Raw genomic sequence first — 20244 nt, forward strand, 5'->3', positions numbered from 1 at the left:
TGAAGCGCTTTTGCGGAAAATAGGAAAGCATTTCAACATTTTGAATTTTGAAACGATTTTGCGGAGAATAGGTAAGCATTTCAACATTTTAAATGTTGAAACGCGTTTGCGGAAAATAGGTAGGTACTTCAAAATTTTGAATGTTTTTTCGCGGAAATTAGGTAGGCACTTAAATATTTTTAAAGTCATAACGCCTTTGCGGAAAATAGGTAGGCACACATTTTGAATGGTGTAATGGCTAATGGCCCGATCAGTAAATTTGATAACCTCGTGATTGCCGTAATAATTTGGAAGATTGCACATTATGTGGAATTTGACAGTTTTTAAATTAAGACGATATGTTCCCTGAAATTACCTTAAACTTCAGTAGTGACTGCAATCTGTTTGCGCTGGTTACTAAATGTAGTCACGTCTATGTCGTTGCGGACGTTGAAATTGCTACGTAACGCCTGTAATAAATTACGCAAAAAATGGTCTGAAAGCTTCTTTTATTTTGTAAAAGTAAGGCCCAAATATTAAAATGTTTTCCAAATAGAATTCAAAAAAATAAATTTGCCACATAATGTAATAAAATAAATTGGAAAAACGGTTTTGAATTAGCCAATCCGACAGTTCCGCCGAAAGCATCTTTACATGTCTGGTGATATTTTATTAGAGAATCTAGATTAATTCTATTTTCTTAAAAATGTAATTTCAGAGGATTCAGAAATCACAATGCTTGCTATTTATATGGTTCTGTAGCTGATAATTCCGCTGTGTAAGTTATGGTGACCGGATAAATCATCAAAATGATAATTGATCACATCTTTAAAAAGTTATATAAAGTCATGGAAAGTGATGAAACAAAAACTTTATTAACTGGGTTAAGTAGGTTAGGTTGAAAAAAATCATTTTTTTGATTACTTTATATCACTTTTTAAAGGTGTGTTGAGTTATCATGGAACGATTTGAGACGATGTATGATGAATGTTAATGAAGCAAGATAATTGTTTTAAATGATAATTGATCACATCTTTAAAAAGTTATATAAAGTCATGGAAAGTGATGAAACAAAAACTTTATTAACTGGGTTAAGTAGGTTAGGTTAAAAAAAAATCATTGTTTTAATGACTTTATATCACTTTTTAAAGGTGTGTTGAATAGTCACTGTGTTGAGTTATCATGGAACCAGTTGAGACGATGTATGATGAATGTGAATGAAGCAAGATAATCGATTTAAATGATAATTGATCACACCTTTAAAAAGTTATATAAAGTCATGGAAAGTGATGAAACAAAAACTTTATTAACTGGGTTAAGTAGGTTAGGTTAAAAAAAAATCATTGTTTTAATGACTTTATATCACTTTTTAAAGGTGTGTTGAATAGTCACTTTCTTGAGTTAGCATGGAACCGTAAATTATTTCTGATACATTCGTCGTTTATGATAAAAAGGGAGATTGTATCCCTTTCATCTGAAAAGGTTATCAAAAACTCAACCCTATTTAGCAGATTCTCCATCTTCGTGTCACCTGTTTCTGTACTTCATTTTATTTAACTTAATTTCAATTTCAATTTGTAATATTTATATTTTTTTGTAATATCTTCATTAACTGTAAAGCGCCCCTGAGGTGATATCTTACAAAAGCGGCGCTATACAAATCATCCAATAAATAAATAAATAAATATTTAGTTAGCTCGTGGCTCTTCTAGTATACTCTGTGCCCATGTCTCACTAATCTAGTAAGATCTGCCGCCGGTGCACGTACCAGTGTTAGTGACTAGTGTTGGTACGTGGGTTGCCTCCCATTCCCGCCACACCCCGGGGAGATAATGTATGCGGTGCCTTTTCACTTTTAGTTTTTATTTTGATGCTATTTCCAACACGCTCGCAAGTCGCAGGCGATTGTTACGGCAGTTATGCTCTCGTGGGTGGGTCGCAGTCCACATAGATCCAGTCAAATTACCTCTATGTCAAGTCGAGCTTTAGGCAGAGTTAGAACTGGAGATGCTCGAATTAGAAACAAGACTAAAAGTGGCTAAAAAACCTTTTCCTTCTGTTTCATTAGGTTACCTACACTTTCATTCTTCGATTACACATTCATGTAAATTTGGAAACAAGTAGCATTAATTTTTATTTTGATTTAAAAAAAAAACTATATCAGGAAATGAAACTCTTGAAAATAAGAAAATTGTACGAATACAACATATGCCTCCAATCTACAAAATCAAAAATGGACTTATACACACAAACAACATTTAAACAATCGTCACAAGTACACGAACATTATACTAGGCAACATAACAAATTGTACAGAAATACTGTAAGGACTGAAAGTGGGAAAAGAGGCGTTGGCCACGAGGGTGTACAAATATACAATCTCCTTCCAGATAACCTTAAATCGGAGAGTATAAATGTATTTAAAAAAAAAACTTTTGTTATCAGATCAAAATTAGAAAACTACTTGTATGGACTTATTTAAGTTAAGAAAGTGAAATGTAAAATTTCTTTTAACTTCATAAATACAATAAAATAAATAAAGTCAAATGAAATACAGATAAAGGTACACGTAGAAAAATTAATATGGCTGATTTATTAAAAACGCACAATCAAATGTGTATTTTAATTGCCATCTAATCTGAAATTTCCAAAAGTGAATTCGCAACGAATATATCTAAATAAGAGTGTGGAAGTAGTTTATGGGTTTATTTTTATTTGGATTTTTCCTGATTTCGAAGGGAAAGCCGAACTTGCATTACCACGCATTAATTAAAACAATACAGATATCGCTATAAGTCAAATATCCATGTAATTAAAATTTTTCTTTCTGCATGGTAAGTTTTTTTTACATCGCGAGATGTAAAAAGTAAAACGTGTTTTCGAAACCAAGTCGATTTTCCTCAACTTTCTATAACTAGGTATATATACGAACTACCTGACTACGCGTTGGAAAATTGCAATGCACGCTGTTACCAGATTGCTTAATACAACTTTAACTGCTATTATTCAGTTAACTAGTGGTACCTGCATTGCTACTTACATAGTTAACCTTGAGTTTACACGACCAACTTGCGTTTTTCATAGACTTTTCGATCAGATAGCAATGATCTAATTCGCAACTTGTAGGGTTTTGCGTCACTTGACGTGAACAACACAACGTTTCGTGTTTTCGTGTGATTGATCATTACGATAATGCCTATTAGTATAATAGTTAACTTACTACTATACAACTGTTGATCTCACTAGTTATTCAGAAAATTGTATACCTGCGCAAAATTGTTGAGCATCAAAAACAAAATGCATTTTAATAAATTTGCTTAGGCTAGCGTTTAATGCTTACATAGGTATCACGCTAAGAATTCACCTACAACTGTGAATATATTAAATAGGAGTAGATTAGGAAAGATTTGTTTTACTATAAAAATGTATGATTAATTATGTAGCTACTTACTTGCTCCGATCAGCTGTTGTAATAATAACGTGACCACACGTCTAGCTAGACATACGAAAAAAACCCTACGATAACTGGAATTTACATCTTTAGAAATTTCATGCTCAGATAAACTTTCAATAAACAAGTAGGTAGTTGTCACACACTATCGATAAAATAACGCTCACAATCATAATTTACTACACAGCGTCTCCAAAAATCACTTGAACCTTACCTGCTGGGAATGTAACGGACAGGTCAACTGTAATGTAGTATTTTCACTAGATGAAATAAATAATATTAAGGCCATGCACTACGTCGTGTAATATTTTGAATCGAGCCGCCATCAATAACACTCCTTACGTAGATGGCTATAAGGCTTAAATTCCCGCTTAACACCATCCAGCTGTTTTGATTTAGGCAAGAAAAAAACATGGCCAAAAAGTGCCTTTTATTTTATTTTGTTGATGTTCAGGCATAAATATTTTTTTCCGATCATTTTATAAATAACTTAATTTGCCACATTATACAATAAAACCATAACCGAAAATGGGTTCGTAAGTAGGAAATTTTGAACTTTAAAGCAGTTTTCATAGGCCTTATAAAATATTTTTTTCTTGGCTTATAAAAAGACTTATCTAAAAAATACTCGATTATTTCAAAGGCCAAGATGTATTCAACTCGCAGTATTTAATTAAAGCATCTGAAACATTTCTAGGAGACCAAATTTTCAAACCAAAAATACATGATTTTGCATTACTACGTAGTGCATCGCCTTAAGTTCTTGAGCATGAACCTAAAATGCCCTGGGTGAGGACGAAGTAAAATGAAAATGCATAAAAATACTCAAATCGTAAGCCGTCATTCATAAACAATATAAAAATAATATTCAATTAGTTCATTTTGTACCACTTTACATTCAAATCATTTCAGAAGTTTGTCATACAAGATGGCTGCCAGGCAATCTCCCTCAGCCCTAGATTTGGCTTCAATGTCATTCGAACAAAATCACACTAAATGTCTGTCCAGGGCCTTTTACGTTCATATTTTTTAGCGACTAAATAATTTAATCATTTCACTTTCACTGCCCAATATTAATTAGATAAACGCATTGACAATGCCACAATCATTAGGCACTATCAATCTCACATCGTCATTCGGTATGAATGTTATTTTCAAATTATCTGCATAGCATTTGAGAAAGTTTCCATTGTGATCGACTCTTCGAAGAAACTGTCGCACAGATTGCAGGAATTTCATCGCATAGTTGGGAGAGAACAAAAATCTAAAACATGTTATTATATTTTAAAACAATGATGCCTCGAATCTTTTATTTAAGTTGCCGTGGATTCCTGTTTTATTGTTTTTATTGTTAGTTAGTAAGCGTGGCGCAACTGTTTTCAATGGAGCTACAATTATATTGCATGAAAGTTTGCGCTTGTTTTACCGCGCCACTGGAGTTGGAGCTATTATTGATTGATGTGCATATATTGCATGAAAGTTTGCGCTTGTTTTACCGCGCCACTGGAGTTGGAGCTATTATTGATTGATGTGCATGCTAGGAAACTAATTGTTACGTACATTCTGAATATCGACTGTTTATGTTGTAATGTAAATTCCAACAAACAGATCCAGATTTAGAACTATGTTTGTAAAATTCTCGTTTCTTATTACCTCAGGGGAGTTCGGATTTTACAGAACCTTTCCACCTCCGGGAGATCGTTAAATCTTTAATAATCTCTTGAATAATAATAATAATAATAATAATTTATTATATATGGATGACATAAAATTATTTTCGAATTCTGAACAAAATTTAGAGAAAATGATCGAGGTAGTTAAAAACTTTTCAGATGATATCAAAATGACTTTTGGTTTAGATAAATGTAGAACGATCCATATAGAGAAAGGCAAAATTGTAGATGGGGACGAGAGTATATTTAGAAATTTCCAAATTACTAGTATGAAAAGGGATGAGGTTTATAAGTATTTAGGATACCCACAATCAAATAGATTAGACCATAGTAGTATTAAAAATGATATTAGGATTAAATTTCAAACTAGGATCAGGAAAATTTTAAAATGCAATCTATCTGCTAAAAATTTAGTAAAAGCAATAAATACTTGGGCAATACCTCTATTAACGTACTCATTTGGCATAATTAAATGGTCTAATACAGATTTAGATAACTTAGAAAGATTAATTAGAACTACGCTAACAAATTTTAATTGCTATCATCCAAATTCAGGTATAGAACGAGTTAATTTACCTAGAAATTTAGGAGGTAGAGGTATAGTCAAAATAACTTTTTTGAAACATAATCAGGTAGAAATGCTAAGAACTTTTTTCCATAGGAAAGCTCATAGCTCAGAAATGCACAAAATAATTTGCAAGGCAGATATAAATATTACACCTTTAAATTTATACGATGAGAATGCCAACATTTTTATAAATCCCAACCAGGAATTATTAGATTCCTGGTCAAATAAAATTTTACACGCAAAACACTTCAATTATCTCAACCAAACTATGTTGACAAAATTTCGTCAAACAAATGGTTGAGTATTGGAGAGTTGAGCGCAGAAAAAGAAGGATTTATGCTTGCCATTCAGGATAGAGTCATTAATACTAAAAATTATAGAAAGCATATAATCAAAGATACAAATCAAATTGATGATTTGTGTAGAAAATGTTTGGCTTTTCCGGAAACTATAGAACATATTATATCGGGATGTTCTATATTAGCACCGTCCGAGTATACATTTAGGCACAATCAAGTTTTAAAAATAATTCACCAAAATTTGGTAATTAAACATAACTTGATTGACTGCCGTAATGTGGTACCATATTATGAATACGAACCAAATTCATTTTTAGAAAACGAATTTTATAAAATATATTATGATAAAACTATACTAACAGACCGAGCGATTAGTCATAATAGACCCGATATAGTTTTACATGACAAAATTTAAAAAAATAACTTATATCATTGATGTCGCTATTCCAAATTTCTGTAATATTCAAAAATCTGTTAGTGAAAAAATAAGAAAATACACAGATTTAGGAAATGAAATAAAAAGTATTTGGCATTCTCAGACTATAAAAATATTACCATTCGTTATTTCGGCTACTGGCATTATACCTAGCTCTCTAATTAAAAATTTAGGCGTATTAGATCTAACAAAAAAATTATATATAAAGATGCAAAAGTCGGTCATTTTGAATACATGTAGGATAACAAAAGATTTTTTAAATATTTATGTTGAGGGATCAGTAGGATTTATAGGCCCTGTTAGAAGTTCTACCGAGCCGAACCCTCTGATATGAAAATATCTGGAGTCGGTCACTTACATAATGTTGATTGACTAGATGATCATTTGTGGAAAAGTGAGTGGAAGGGTTAAGTTTTTCCTTTGGGGAAGATTTAACCCGGACAACTAAATCGGAATTTAAAAAAAAAAAATTAACTATAACTATAGAAATACATGAAAGACTGTTTTATGTACATTGGTTTATAAATTAGATGAGTATAATTTTATCAACGGAAAGTAATATATAAACAGTAGGTAAAATAAATGTAAATAATAGAAATGTTAATGTAGTTAGGTATGTGTTAAGGTTTATCATAGCCCGCCTCACTAGGCTTAGCCTGTGTTGAGGCAGCTATCTACCAAGTTTTATGTATAGTACTATAACGTACCTACAATTATATAACAATACGAACACTCAATAGTTAGGTAGCATAAATATCAATACAACATTTACCAAGTTCGTTTATAGTCCTAATAATATACCTACAATTATATGAAAATACATACAATAAATAGGTTGAATCAATAGCTGCGAATTTGGATTAGTGCGCCGGTAAAGGCCCTATCATTACTTTTGATCCAAATTTTTACGCTATCTTTGAAATTTGAAATTAAATCATAAACAATAATATCATCTTATCTAGTCAACAATGAAAGCCTGATTCGGTTTCAATTGAAGTTAAGACGAATCCAAAACAATCTTGCAAGAAGGTAGGTGTACCTCTGGTGTCAACATCCAGTACAGTAGACATTTGTCTTCATAGCCAATTATTTTCGACTGCATGCATATTTGTTAAAAATACTGTAAATTACATAATTTTACTCATCGCGTCCAGCAATCCTAAAACAACTTATCGATGAATATTTTCTATGGTATTTTCAATCCTGGCATCCAGCTATTCAAATAGAACAGCACATAATACATGCAGGTATCTATCATATTATTAATTACTTATAAATAACTATAATAATGTACTATACACTCCAGATGTATTCCAAACACAAGCTAACGTTTCCAAGGAAGAGTAGATTCAAATCTCATGATATGTAGAAACCCAATGTAAATACTATAAGTAATTAGCTTATAAAAAAAATAACAATTTAGCAAGTAAACTTGCACTGCTGAAAACCAGCTTCATTCCGCTAGAAATCCTGAATTTACAGTTGAGCAGTGGCCCAAATAAATGGTTTATATTATTATATTATACGTAGACAGATTTGTTATTATTTCTTCTGCTTACATTTTCGCGGTCACTTCTTATCGCATCCTTCTGCCCGCGTAGCTCAAACTCACGAGCTGAGAACTCATTATAAAGTTGAACTGTCCTAAAACGGGAAACTTCCTAGTTGGACAGTCAAAGCTTCCTTTTATATTTGTATATCTTGTATGTAATAAATGTAATAATAATAAATAAATAAATAAATAAATGTGATTTTCCGTAAACAATATAGCTACGCTCCCGGGTCGCGGGTAACGAAACACAATACACCCACCCCTCGGCTTTCTGTTGTGAAATTCGTTTGGAGCCCTCGTATACCCAACCAATTTTATTTATCGCATTTTACTTCATATTATAATCCCATTAACCAAGACTAACTATGTAGTTTATCTTAAATGAAATTGACCGGTATCTTATACGAGCTGTGGTTCAAATTTTTCACTCAAATTTCGAAAGGTTTCCCTTTTTAATGTTGTTTCTGTTGAAGATTTCGCTGCGCACCAATTTAAAACATTTATTTTTGCTTTGTACTCGTTTTGAAAGTTTTCTTATGTGATCTTGCACAAGACCTTAAACTGCCCGGAGCAAGTGTGATTGTGGCGTCCCAAATCTGGGGAATATCATAGAGCTGAAGGATGTGGGACGGAGATGGGGAATAAAAACGAACGGAAGTACCTACCTGGATGTTCATATATAATTGTTATACATAGCTACGGTCTAGTCATTTCAAACAACGTTTAATTCCTAACCGTAGTCTCTCGCTAGGGCAATACGAAGAACATCTTCCACACTGTACCATGGCACAAATGCATTACATTTCTAATTTATCGTTATTTATTTTCCTTCTTCGCAATCTCTAGGACCAAATAAAAGGATTTTACCACTCTTTCGCATACGAATACGAATGTGGTAGCCTTCATCTAGAAACAGAGCTAATACTACAGCTGAAATATATATTCATTCAGTTCGTTAGCGGTATCTGGTCAATTTTGCAGCATCTTCGACTCGCGCGCTCAACAATCATAAATAAAGATTCAACAAAATAACGATGTTCTAATGCTCTCAATTTTTCAACACTGCCGATTATAATACAATTGTTGAACTGTTTTGTGCAAACAAATCAACTATATTTAAAGTCCTACAGCCGTATATCGTGTGAACGGGCGGGCTGCCCCCAGTTGATAAAGACCGCCCTTATCGCTTAGCGGCACGAGCCAGTACACACCTCTACATAATATTACTTTCTCACTTTGCTTTGTACGTACACTACATACTGTATTGTACGATTGTATGCTTTAAACGGACATACGTGTTACATACTATGCATACAATATTATTCTATATACTGTTATAATAGTGCTAAGGTTAAGTCGTGATGAATATTCCCTCTCTATAAATCAAACGGCTGTCAAGCTGGGTTTTGATTTTCAGAATGTTTTCTTTGTGTTCGGTAGTTATTTGTACTTACGTATTAAATTGCATGGCAATATCTGACGATCTTGTGGCACCACACTTATAATATTTTATTTGCTGATTGTGTGTTACTAATTAAGACCGTTTATTTTTATTTGCATTTTTTATTATATATCTATCAGAACAAATCGTGATTCAGTATTTATTCTCTCAATATTTTGAAATCAAACCACTTTATAGAAAGTCAATAAATATAATCTTACATATGCAAATGTTGGTAGATAGCCCTTTTTCCCACTTTGGATAAATCTCGCAATTGAGTCAACATCGGCCGCCGATCAAACGAGTTTTTTCTCATGATTATCATTCCCGAGACGATTGACACGCTGCACTTGTTCCCCAAGTGTCCTCCGAATGCGGCCAGGTCATATATTATAAAAAGAAACCCGTGTTTCCCTACCCGCATAATTTTCTTCACAACCAGCCCCTGAAACCCACCGGTGGTAGATAGATAGCCCTTGGTGTCACATCGAAAGTAAGATAGTTTGGTTGGGGTGACTAAGTTTTGGTGGAAGGGGGTGAAGAAAATGTGCTTTTTTTAAGGGTAAATAGGGAAGACCGCGAATGCTTCAGATTATTTCAGAATCGGCCCGCCGACTATGTTGGTGAGTCTGGAAGGTTCCAGAAAGTTCATGAAGGTTCTCGAATGCCCTAGAAAGTTCTGGAAGGAGAAAGTTCAAAAAGGTTCTATAAGATTCCAAACTGAGTGGCAGAGTGTGTCGATGAGTCTAGAAAGATCTGGAAGGAGCCACAACAACGCGTTGCGGGGTATAACTAGTACTTGTATATTTAAGTACGTATTGTAAATTCAATTACCCCTAAAGGTGCTAATATTAATGTCAAATACGAACAGCATTTGACGGCCGGCATAGTCCAGTGGTAACGCATTGGACTGCCATTCCGAAGGTCGCGGGTTCGAACCCGGCGTGCGCAAATAAATTTTATTTGATTAATTTGTGGTATTTCACAATTAATTAATTAAAATAATATATAGTATATTTGCGGCACGTTCCAGAGTGGAAGATACTACCAGTATCGCCCTGGTGTAAGACCACCATTCAGAATTGAAACGTTGCTCCAAATGGCTTTAGCCGTGTTTAGTGACTAGATGTGAATAGCCAGGTACTTCCCCACCTTCCTCTTTCCTTTCCCCACTTACCTTCAGCCTCACAACATCCCCCAATTGGGGATGCCATAGTCTCACTGGCTCCAGACGGGAGCAGTTGGGACTCTTGTGAGGTATTCACTATAAAAATAAAATAAAAAAGCATTAACGCAATCGCAGAGCTTTTGAAATATGAGTAAATAAGAACCAAAATAAAATACGTATTTTCTTAGTTTTTTTTTTCCTCTTCATAGGAAATTTAATATTCTGTGCGTGTGTCATTTTGTTTATTGTTTGCTGTTGGGAGGTATTTGCTTAAGCAATATGCCATGTTTGACATCTTAATATTTACCTGATATTCTTAATGAATATTTTTGTTGGATTGTTCCTCTCATCGAATTCCTAAAGATTTAATACCCATATCTCTTATCTTCCAATTCCCGATACCTTTTCCGTGCCTTGAATAAATCTCGCAATATCAACAACAATGGCAACAACGGCCGCCGATCAAACTAGTTTTGTCATGAATATCTTCACGCATTCCCGAGACGATTGACACGCTGCACTTGTCGTTCCCCAAGTGTCCTCCGAATGCGGCCAGGCCATACCAAATCTGGCATCGGGTACTGCTGCTGGTATATAAGTAATATTGGAGTGACCTCCGTGATTCCTGAAGCTGCACACTCTCTCTGTTCGGAATGCATTCTTGGTTTTTATATCTTGGCACTTACATTTATTTTTAAAGTCCTATCAATACGTTTAGTTCTTTATTGTGCTTCTTTGTGTTTCTCGCCGAGATTAGAATTAATTTATTTTTTGATGAATACTATTCAATTTTCAATTCTTCGAGTTTGCCAAGAACCCGCCAAATATCACGTCTCACAACGTTACCCAGCCGGTGGCGATATAATTTCCCTGGACGTACACAGTTACATACTGTTATTTTTTGCGTAAGGCATTTTTGAATTATACAAAATTAAAATAATTTATTGTTTAAAAACCTGCCAAAGTTTATTCTAGAAGTTCTGTGAACAGTAAACCTCGCGTCCATTAAATTATGTTTCTAATTTTCTCTCATTTAATAAATAAAACCATAATTTCCTCTGAAATCATAAGATTTGTAAGAAATTACTTTAATACCTACCTACTTAACTAATATTTAACCTTACTTAATTCGACGATCGATCACATTTGAAAAAAGAATATTTAACCTTACTTAATTCGACGATCGATCACATTTGAAAAAAGAATATTTACCGAACCATAAAAACGGCTACCATCGTTAACCAGAGCCGGAACGTAACAAACGAATTTACAGAAAGACGAAATGCAAAACGCTCGAGAAGTCCGAGGACCTCGCTACGCTCAAAGTATCTTCCTGAAAACCAAAATGCTGAAAGACTATTTTGTTAAAAAATCATTATTTCATTCGGAATTCTACTTCGATTCGGAATGTTGGCTTCAGTGATTATACAGATACCTCTTTCGACTTTGGAGAAGTTGGTTATTTGGGTTTTTCCGTTTTAGGGAAGATTCGAAAGTATTAGTAATATTACAGACCTTACACAGTCGCTAAGTAAATGTTTTATTGTTTTGTGTAATTGGAGTAAATTTATTCTAATGTTCTGACTGCATGAATCGATAATAACTTCTGGTTTCAATATGTCACTATTTAATAATTTCACGGTCGCTTTAAATAATAAGGTGAATTCTTACAGGCATATAGAGAGCCACATGTTTTGTACTTGTAGGGAAATTATATGCAATCAATCAGTCAATAAAATATAATCAAACAATCTATTGCCGCGTATCAAATATAACTAAATGGGTTCTCAGTGGATGTGAAAGTCAATCGATCAAATAATACTGTTTATGGCCAAATGATTATTAGGTTCTTGCCATAAAGCAACCGCTTTGTTTCTACAAATTTGTTATTGAAACATTGCTTTATATAACGTATTTGTGTTGGATCGTGGGACAGTGTTTACCTATCCTTCTAAATAAACTCGCTATTGGAACATTCTAGGGATACGACTTTTTCCAAAACGTTTTGTTTGCTAATTTCAACTCTTTCTGCTTACTGCCACTACGTACTTTTCTGTTCAAAGTGTCACTTCCATCGTGAATAATTTAATAATATGTTTGAAAGCCACAACATATGGGATGCATTTCAATTTTGAGTTTTTTAGAATATAGTGTAAATGGTGAATTTAAATTAAGTTTTGCCATTATAATAGCAATGACAATCCGTTTAATGTGACAGGAATCGGTTCTTAAATATTTCTCTTATACCTGATCTAATAAAATAAAAGTGAGTGTGAGAGTTTTACCTTTACGACTAACCAACTAAGCGATATTCGTTTTTCCTATCGTGTTAATGTTTGTCTATTACCTACTGTAAATTAAATACGTTTTTATCTGAAGTACTCCATTACTTAACTGCACTGTTTTAGAAAATATATTATGAATTATATGCAACCAATTGACTTAAATTACAACATATTATATTGAAATAAAACAATAACTTTGTTTGTAACCACGATTTATTTATATTATTTTTTTTTAATACCGACCGGTTTCGCTAAACTCAAGCATCTTCAGTTTATAAAATTAAACCGATCAAAAATTTACAACGTATCAACTTATATACATACAGAAAAAGACAATGTATCAGCTTATATACATACAGAAAGAGACAAAACATTTTATAAAGGAACAGTGAGAGAGTGAAATTAACATCTTACATAGTGATAGAGAGAAAGAGAGAGGTGATATCTAATTAGTTACCAAGTTATGTCTACAGGGACAAAACGCCAATTGAACAGGTGATTAAAGGTTTTTACGGGTTTATGGGAAATATCCCTAATATGGGGCTATTGGACACATTTAATTGATTATTAAGTATTTGGGTTTTTGTTTTAACAGATTTCTTTATTTCGAGTGCTTCCAAATTATTTAGTCTGATGCCATGACCATTTCTGTGTAAAATCTTAGCACCGGTTTTTTTGCTGAAGGTATGAATTTTATCGATAAGATGATTGGCGAATTCAGAAAATCATATGTTTAATTTATGAAAATTATGCAGGTTGGAGCAATAGTAATCACTCTATTGGAAAACGCTATAACTTTTGCAAATGGTGCCAAATGTAAATTCGGTTTTGACATTTGTGAAGTAAACAAACGCAGAATAAAAATCGACTAGACATGAATCGGTTTACAAACAATTGAACAAATTTCCCCAATAATTACCAAAGTTTATCATTTAAAAAAAAAATTATAGCAAAAGAACATCGGGTGATTACTTTTGCCCCATTTAAGGCGATGCACTACGTCGTGTAATATTTTGAATTCAGTGGCCATCAATAACACTCCTTATGTAGATGGCGATAAGGCTTAAATTCCCGCTAAACAACATCCAGCTGTTTTGATTTAGGCAAGAAAAAAACATGGCCAAAAAGTGCCTTTTATTTTATTTTGTGGATGTTCAGGCATAAATATTTAATTTTTTTCCGATCATTTTATAAATAACTTAATTTGCCACATTATGCAATAAAATCATAACCGAAAATCGGGTTCGTAAGTAGGAGATTCCAAACTTTAAAGCAGTTTTCATAGGACTTATAAATTATTTTTTTCATGGCTTATAAAAAGATTTATGTTTAAAATACTCGATTATTTCAAAGGCCAAGATATATTATACTCGCGGTATTTATTTAAAACATCTGTAACATTCCTAGGCCACCAAATTTTCAAACCAAAAACACATGATTTTACATTACCACGTATTGCATCGCCTTAACCTCATTCAATCATCCCAGCAGACCTAGTAATAAAATGGTTGAGACAATGTCTGAATGAAGCGCTGAATTATAACCAGCTATACCACTGATAGCTCCGTGGCAACCTCTCCTTATTTTCATTAACCCTTAAATGCATACTGTTGCAAAACGGCAACATACCGTTCAAACCACCTTTAACTCTTTGGTGTATACTTAATGCATGCCGTTTTAGAATTATCAAGTTCACGGTAATATATTTTATCGAGTGGCATCACCTTTTTTTTCTTTCGCGAATGTCAAAAGTCACTTTTTCTTGAAAGTGAAGATTCTCTAAAATTGGTTGGAGATTAGAATTACAGTTTTGTTTTGCTGTTATTATTTTGATTTTCTTAGGTAAGTAGATACAATAATATAATACTTATATGTAATAACTCGTATTTTTTCCGGTACACTTATTAGTTTTGAGACATTGTTTTAGGTTTTTTATTTTTTTTCATACGTAAATTGTTCATATTAATTTCTATTAAATACATGGTGTTGTAAATCTGCAACAATTGTTTTTTAATCAAATATCATTAAAAAAAAAAAAAAAAAATTCTTTATATTTCCTCGCATATGCATGTAAATATCTACAAAATATATTTTTTTCCAGAAAAATTAATAAATCATGCATTTAAGGGTTAACAAAACTTATAACAGGAAGAGAAGATACAAGTTACAACAGAGCTCGCAGCTGCCATATTTCTTTCTTGTATGAGAGCGCGCCGGGGTTATGCATTCAGCGTGTTGTTAATACTGTGACTGTGAGTGTGATTCATCCTTCCTTAATACAAACAAAGCGAGTTGAGTGAGTTGAGTTGAGTGTGAATGCGGGGAGATCCTTGCCGGGGAGTGGGAGCTTGAGTTAAAAGTCAATTGAGTGAGTAATACGACCATCTGTTTAATTTTTGGTCCCACACTCTTCATTTACATCACGTTGTATTATGCAATGCGAAGATCTTCTCAAATTGGAAGCTGCTGTTTATCATATTGTTGTTATTATGACTGACGATTTGTGTCAAGTGCTGCTTCCTTTTTTGTACGAACTTGCATGCATAAGTTCATATTAAAGTTCTTACTTGGTGTGACAGAAAACATCGTGTTAATTAATCAATAAAAACATCCCGTGATTTTATGCGGAAGTTAATTTAATAGAAGGAACTGTTTTGTCTTGGTGAATCATATATGAATATATATTTTGTATCTTATTTTTTTTTTTTTAATTCTTCTTATTAATGAATGACTTGGATTGCTGTGAACAATCAATCAACAAAAAATCGTATTTTTTATGAATCCATATATACTTCAATATGTTATTTTTTTACTTTTTATAAAAAAAACATGTTCTTCCATATTGTTGCATTTGTCTTGCTGTCTGTTTAGCTGTATGTAAATACAGCTAAATAAATACAACTAAATACTTCTCCTTGAAAATGTTTATCTTTTTTTTTTAGTAAATATTTTCTTTTTTGTTACAGGTAAGAAATCAATTTACCTCCTGATCCTACGTACGTGATGACGGAAACTAGCAGAAATGGGTAATCATTAATTCATTTTTAACCTTCTTACGTAACGTGCTTCAAAAAGACAACCCAAAATCTTCGCCGACGCATTATATTTATAACAACATGGCACAAGTGGTAATAATTACGATGAAGAACCTACCATCTGAGCAATTGACCGCATTTTAAAAGGCCAATTTAAATTGTGTACAAACACTTCCGAAATGGTCAAAACTTAAAACTGAAACTAACTTATCATTATAAGGACATTATTATTGTCAATCAAAAACTTTGTACTTTTAATGTCTGCTATACGGTATGAAGCAGTGGGAAGCTTTTTTTAAATGTATCTATTTGAATTTTGATTGTTTTCATGATTTAGTGAATAAATGAATGAATGAAATTGAATCTTGAAAGTTGAAATTTCTCTTCCCGACATACGATCGAACTTAAAACTCGAGAGATAGACATTGACAATGTATTATATTAACACACACACGGAGACACACGAACGCACGCATTTATCTGAAATAAGATGACATTATAAAAATGTACATCCGTTAATATACAAAATAAATCTCGGTACCATCCAATTGGGATTTGGTTCGGTTATATCATTTTAGTCAGTCCCTGGGAAGGGAGGTTCAATCCTCAGTCAATCAAAAAATGTATATTTTTAAATAAATCTATTATGAAAAATACATAAAAAGCATTATTTTTAAGGGTTGATTTTTTTATGTTTTGTTTTAACATTTCGTTTTTTGTTCATTTCTTCTTAAGGGAAATCTTGGTGATGATGATGATGAGGTATTCGTTCAATAAGAAAATGACTTTTTTTCATGCGTTCAATTTAACATAACAGCGTAATATTATTCTGCTGACATTTCCTGAAAATCGTAAAAATCGTCGGGGCACGCCCGTAGTAGGTAGATGTGTTTGTATAATTTTTTAATTGACCCGGGAACCAATTTCAAATCGTACAGAAAAGTGTGAGCAAAACTACAACATAATTAAAATATTATTTCATTTCCTATTGAATTTAAAATATATGAAGAGCTTTCGTTTCGACTTTTCTATTCGGCGCCGCTCTTTGCTGACGGTCTTCAGGGCGTCCGGACGGCCGTAGATTGTAGATTCCGGTGCAGCCGTCAGCGGCGCTAGCGTCGACGTCGCTATCCCTCCCCTTCTGCGTCCCTCGCTCCCCGCCCCTCGCCCAGTGCACCTCCGTCTGAGCCGGAGGTAGGACGTATTCTTTGTTTCTGCGCCGCCCCGTCTCTCGAGTCTCACGTGGCCGCCAACGTTACGTGTTGTGTATCCAGTATCTACGGTCGCCGTGACTCAGTGAACAGTGTCTAGGCGGCGTTGACTAATCGATCCCACCATAGTTCTCATTCTCAGTGCTGTGTAATGTGCATTCTATGCTCGTGTGCAACCTGTTCAATTTGGAAATCTTGGCTGACCGGGAAGTGTCAACACATGATTTGAAGAAGGTTAGAAAATAATAAATTCAACCAACTACTGTTATTTCAATGCAAGTGCACGAAACGAATCAAAACGCCGATAGCCTTATCGATTTGATTTTCCAATTTTAACCTTGCGTGTTTGACTTATCGGCGCATACTACAGATTTAAAAGTTGTATTTTTTCATAGTTGTATTATCATTAACCGTGTTTATAATACTGATATATCTATAGAAGTGATTATAAATCGCTGCTTTATTCATTAACGTACTTACGTTTTTTTTATCGTAACATTCAATCATACAAGTTTTCATATTCAAATCAATCTTTGTCTTTAATTTACTGTTAAATCGTTTACCTATTCAATCTAAATATATGATATATTTTGGTATATTTATGGTATTCAAACGCGTAGGTACATATTTATTTTTGAATCTGACGTTTTCGTTTGACATCCCGAAATTTTAGTGGATTTTGACAATTTGAATTATACTCACTTTGTCTGCTATTATTGATATAGATATATTATAATCCGTTATTGAATGTTATTAAGGTAAATATTTACCTACGACTACCGTTTTTACTACTACAAAAAATTGCCCCTTTAATAACGCCTGCTCGCGTCCCCTTTAGAGTTATATCCCAGTTTTCAAGTAGTTTGTGGGCTACGCTAGGTTTGTATAGACTGGTTTGTGATTTAATTCTACCTAATCCAACCTAACCTAACATGTACGGAATATTTTCTCAAACGGTAGTCGTAGGTAAATAATTACCGTTATTAATCCACCTATGTTTGCTTTAAAATTCCCAGCACTTTATTGAATAAAAAAATTGTCATTGATTCAACAGACTAACACCGAACAGCAGAGCGTCGAACATAATACGTCTTTATTGTTTTTATTTGTTTAGCGTTGATGCTTTACGTCAATAGATTCATTTGAGGTTTGTCACCATTTATTAAGGATTATAAGGTATTTAATAGTGCATGTCTAGCTATCTTTTAGGATAGTTGGTCATGCTTATTATGAATATCTTTTTGAAATAATACTTCGATTCAATTAAATTATTGTAAAAGACAACTATTTACGTAGGGTATATGGAAAAAGACTGCATTAAAGTTTCATTTTTTGTCGATCAAAGTTTCAATATTTCATGCGCAGTTATTCCATGGTTTATTTTGTTGTTAGAAGTATTCGTATTGAGCGTATCCAGCAATTCTAAAAGTTATCCCCAGCTTTTTTTTCCATTTGTTTCAGATTTTTATTTGAAACTGTTTATTCCTTTTCACTCTTAAATACAACAACTAAAAACATAATAAGCTCACCCTTGAAATTAATTTATCCTCATTTCTCGTACTAACAGTTAGTGGCGGTTCGTGACTTTTGGATGTGTTTTGAGTTTTAATATTTAAAAAATGACTTTATTAATGTCTATGAAAAGTTTTTTTTTTTTCAAAATTCGGTTTTATGTATGAAGATATTCAGGAAATCGGTGCAGTGCACTGCCAAACTGAAATTTCCTGAATATCTTCATACATAAATTAAATAAACATCATCAATAATGTCGAATTTTTCGATTATAGCACTCTTATCACACTCAAAGTCACGAGACGCCACTGCTAACAAACAGTACGTTGAAATCAATTATTGCAGTTTAATGTTACTTATACATACGCGAGCCGAACTGCCGAGCTGAACCTCAACATGTGGGAAAGGAACGAAGCAACCGCAAATAGCGCGAAACCCCGCAATTCGGTTCGCAAATTTATAAGTGCCATAACATCACACAAATACACGACGGGTGAATTTGACAGTCTGCAAAATGTTTCTCCTTGGTTTGTTTATCGCTAAATTATTGATTTTGATTACAGATGCTTAAGTGATTATGAAATTCAGATTGGACTAACTTTTTTGAAACAATAACGCCTGTCTTTTGTAATATCAAGTCTGTCATTCGCATTTGCTAAACTGTGTTTGATTTTTCAATACGCTTTCGCCGAACGGCTTCTTGCGCTGTTTCACAAACAATTCATTGTAATAATCGTTGTTTTCTTCACCTTTACATAAATGTTCTTGGAGAAATGATTTCGCTTGTAATTATTTGCCTTTTCAAATATCCAACAAAAGAACGTGTGAAGATATCCCCGCATATTACCATCACGAGTCGGCCGATCATGTTGTCTATGTTTCGAAGCGTTTACATTTTAACACAATCTCCATTTTCATATTTGCGCTATGATTTACCGACGATAATTATAATTTAATCTTGCGAATGATGGTTTCTCTTTTTGTGCTCTCAGCTAATCACCGGTAGGTCGTATGATGGTTGTGATAAGGCGGTTTGGAATAATTTATAGAAAGTTCTACTATGAATGGAGCATCAGAACAGCATGCTGTTCTCTCCAGCTCGTCAGATCTGTGGTATACTGTCCACGATAAATTAGCTCTGTTCTCATTGCTAATGAAGATAATACCCATCTTGATTAGCATCAAGCTATGTTTAACAGTTGTATAATTAACAATTGACCCTGTTTACCAACAAATTGAGAACGTCATAACACTAATGGTTTGATTGTGCCGTTGAGGTTTCCACTTCAATATTCAAGCACTGAATCTTGCACAAACTGTCGGATTTATAGAAAAATTTCAGCAATCAGCAGGACCCCATATTTCCGTAAATTCATAAAAACCTTCATACAAACACAAAACTGCATTCATATCAATAATCGTGTTTTTCAAGCTAGCTTTCTCAAAAATCACATTGGTGTATAAATGTTTCCTGGGAAGGCAGTACATGTTACGGTTAGGTTAGGAATATTTTCAAGTTACGGCCTTCGTCGTCGAGGAGTATTGCTCTCGACTAGTTAGCCGAAGATCGCGAATTAAAATCCCCATAGCCTTGTTTGATTACCAGATCTGAATAGGCAGTTAATCCCCTACCT

General features: G+C 33.4%; 1 protein-coding gene across 3 annotated transcripts in view; it reads left to right on the forward strand.

Moving 5' to 3' along the window:
- The window catches only part of jvl (javelin-like), a 243846-nt gene that overhangs the window by 126400 nt on the left and 97202 nt on the right, over positions 1 to 20244 (forward strand). For 2 of the 3 annotated variants that reach the window (XR_016302631.1, XM_089635707.1), the window contains exon 1: positions 17071 to 17332. The exons of the other annotated variant lie outside the window; for it this stretch is intronic. Coding sequence is in view for 1 of the 2 variants with exons in the window: in XM_089635707.1 (XP_089491833.1) it covers positions 17261 to 17332 (72 nt within the window). In the remaining variant the exon portion in view is untranslated. Of the gene's footprint in view, positions 1 to 17070; positions 17333 to 20244 lie in introns of those variants that run through there. 3 annotated transcript variants of the gene reach the window in all.

The sequence above is a fragment of the Hesperophylax consimilis genome, chromosome 9 (assembly GCF_061612785.1).
Source record: "Hesperophylax consimilis isolate HC1 chromosome 9, BYU_Hcon_1.0, whole genome shotgun sequence".
NCBI lineage: Eukaryota > Metazoa > Arthropoda > Insecta > Trichoptera > Limnephilidae > Hesperophylax > Hesperophylax consimilis.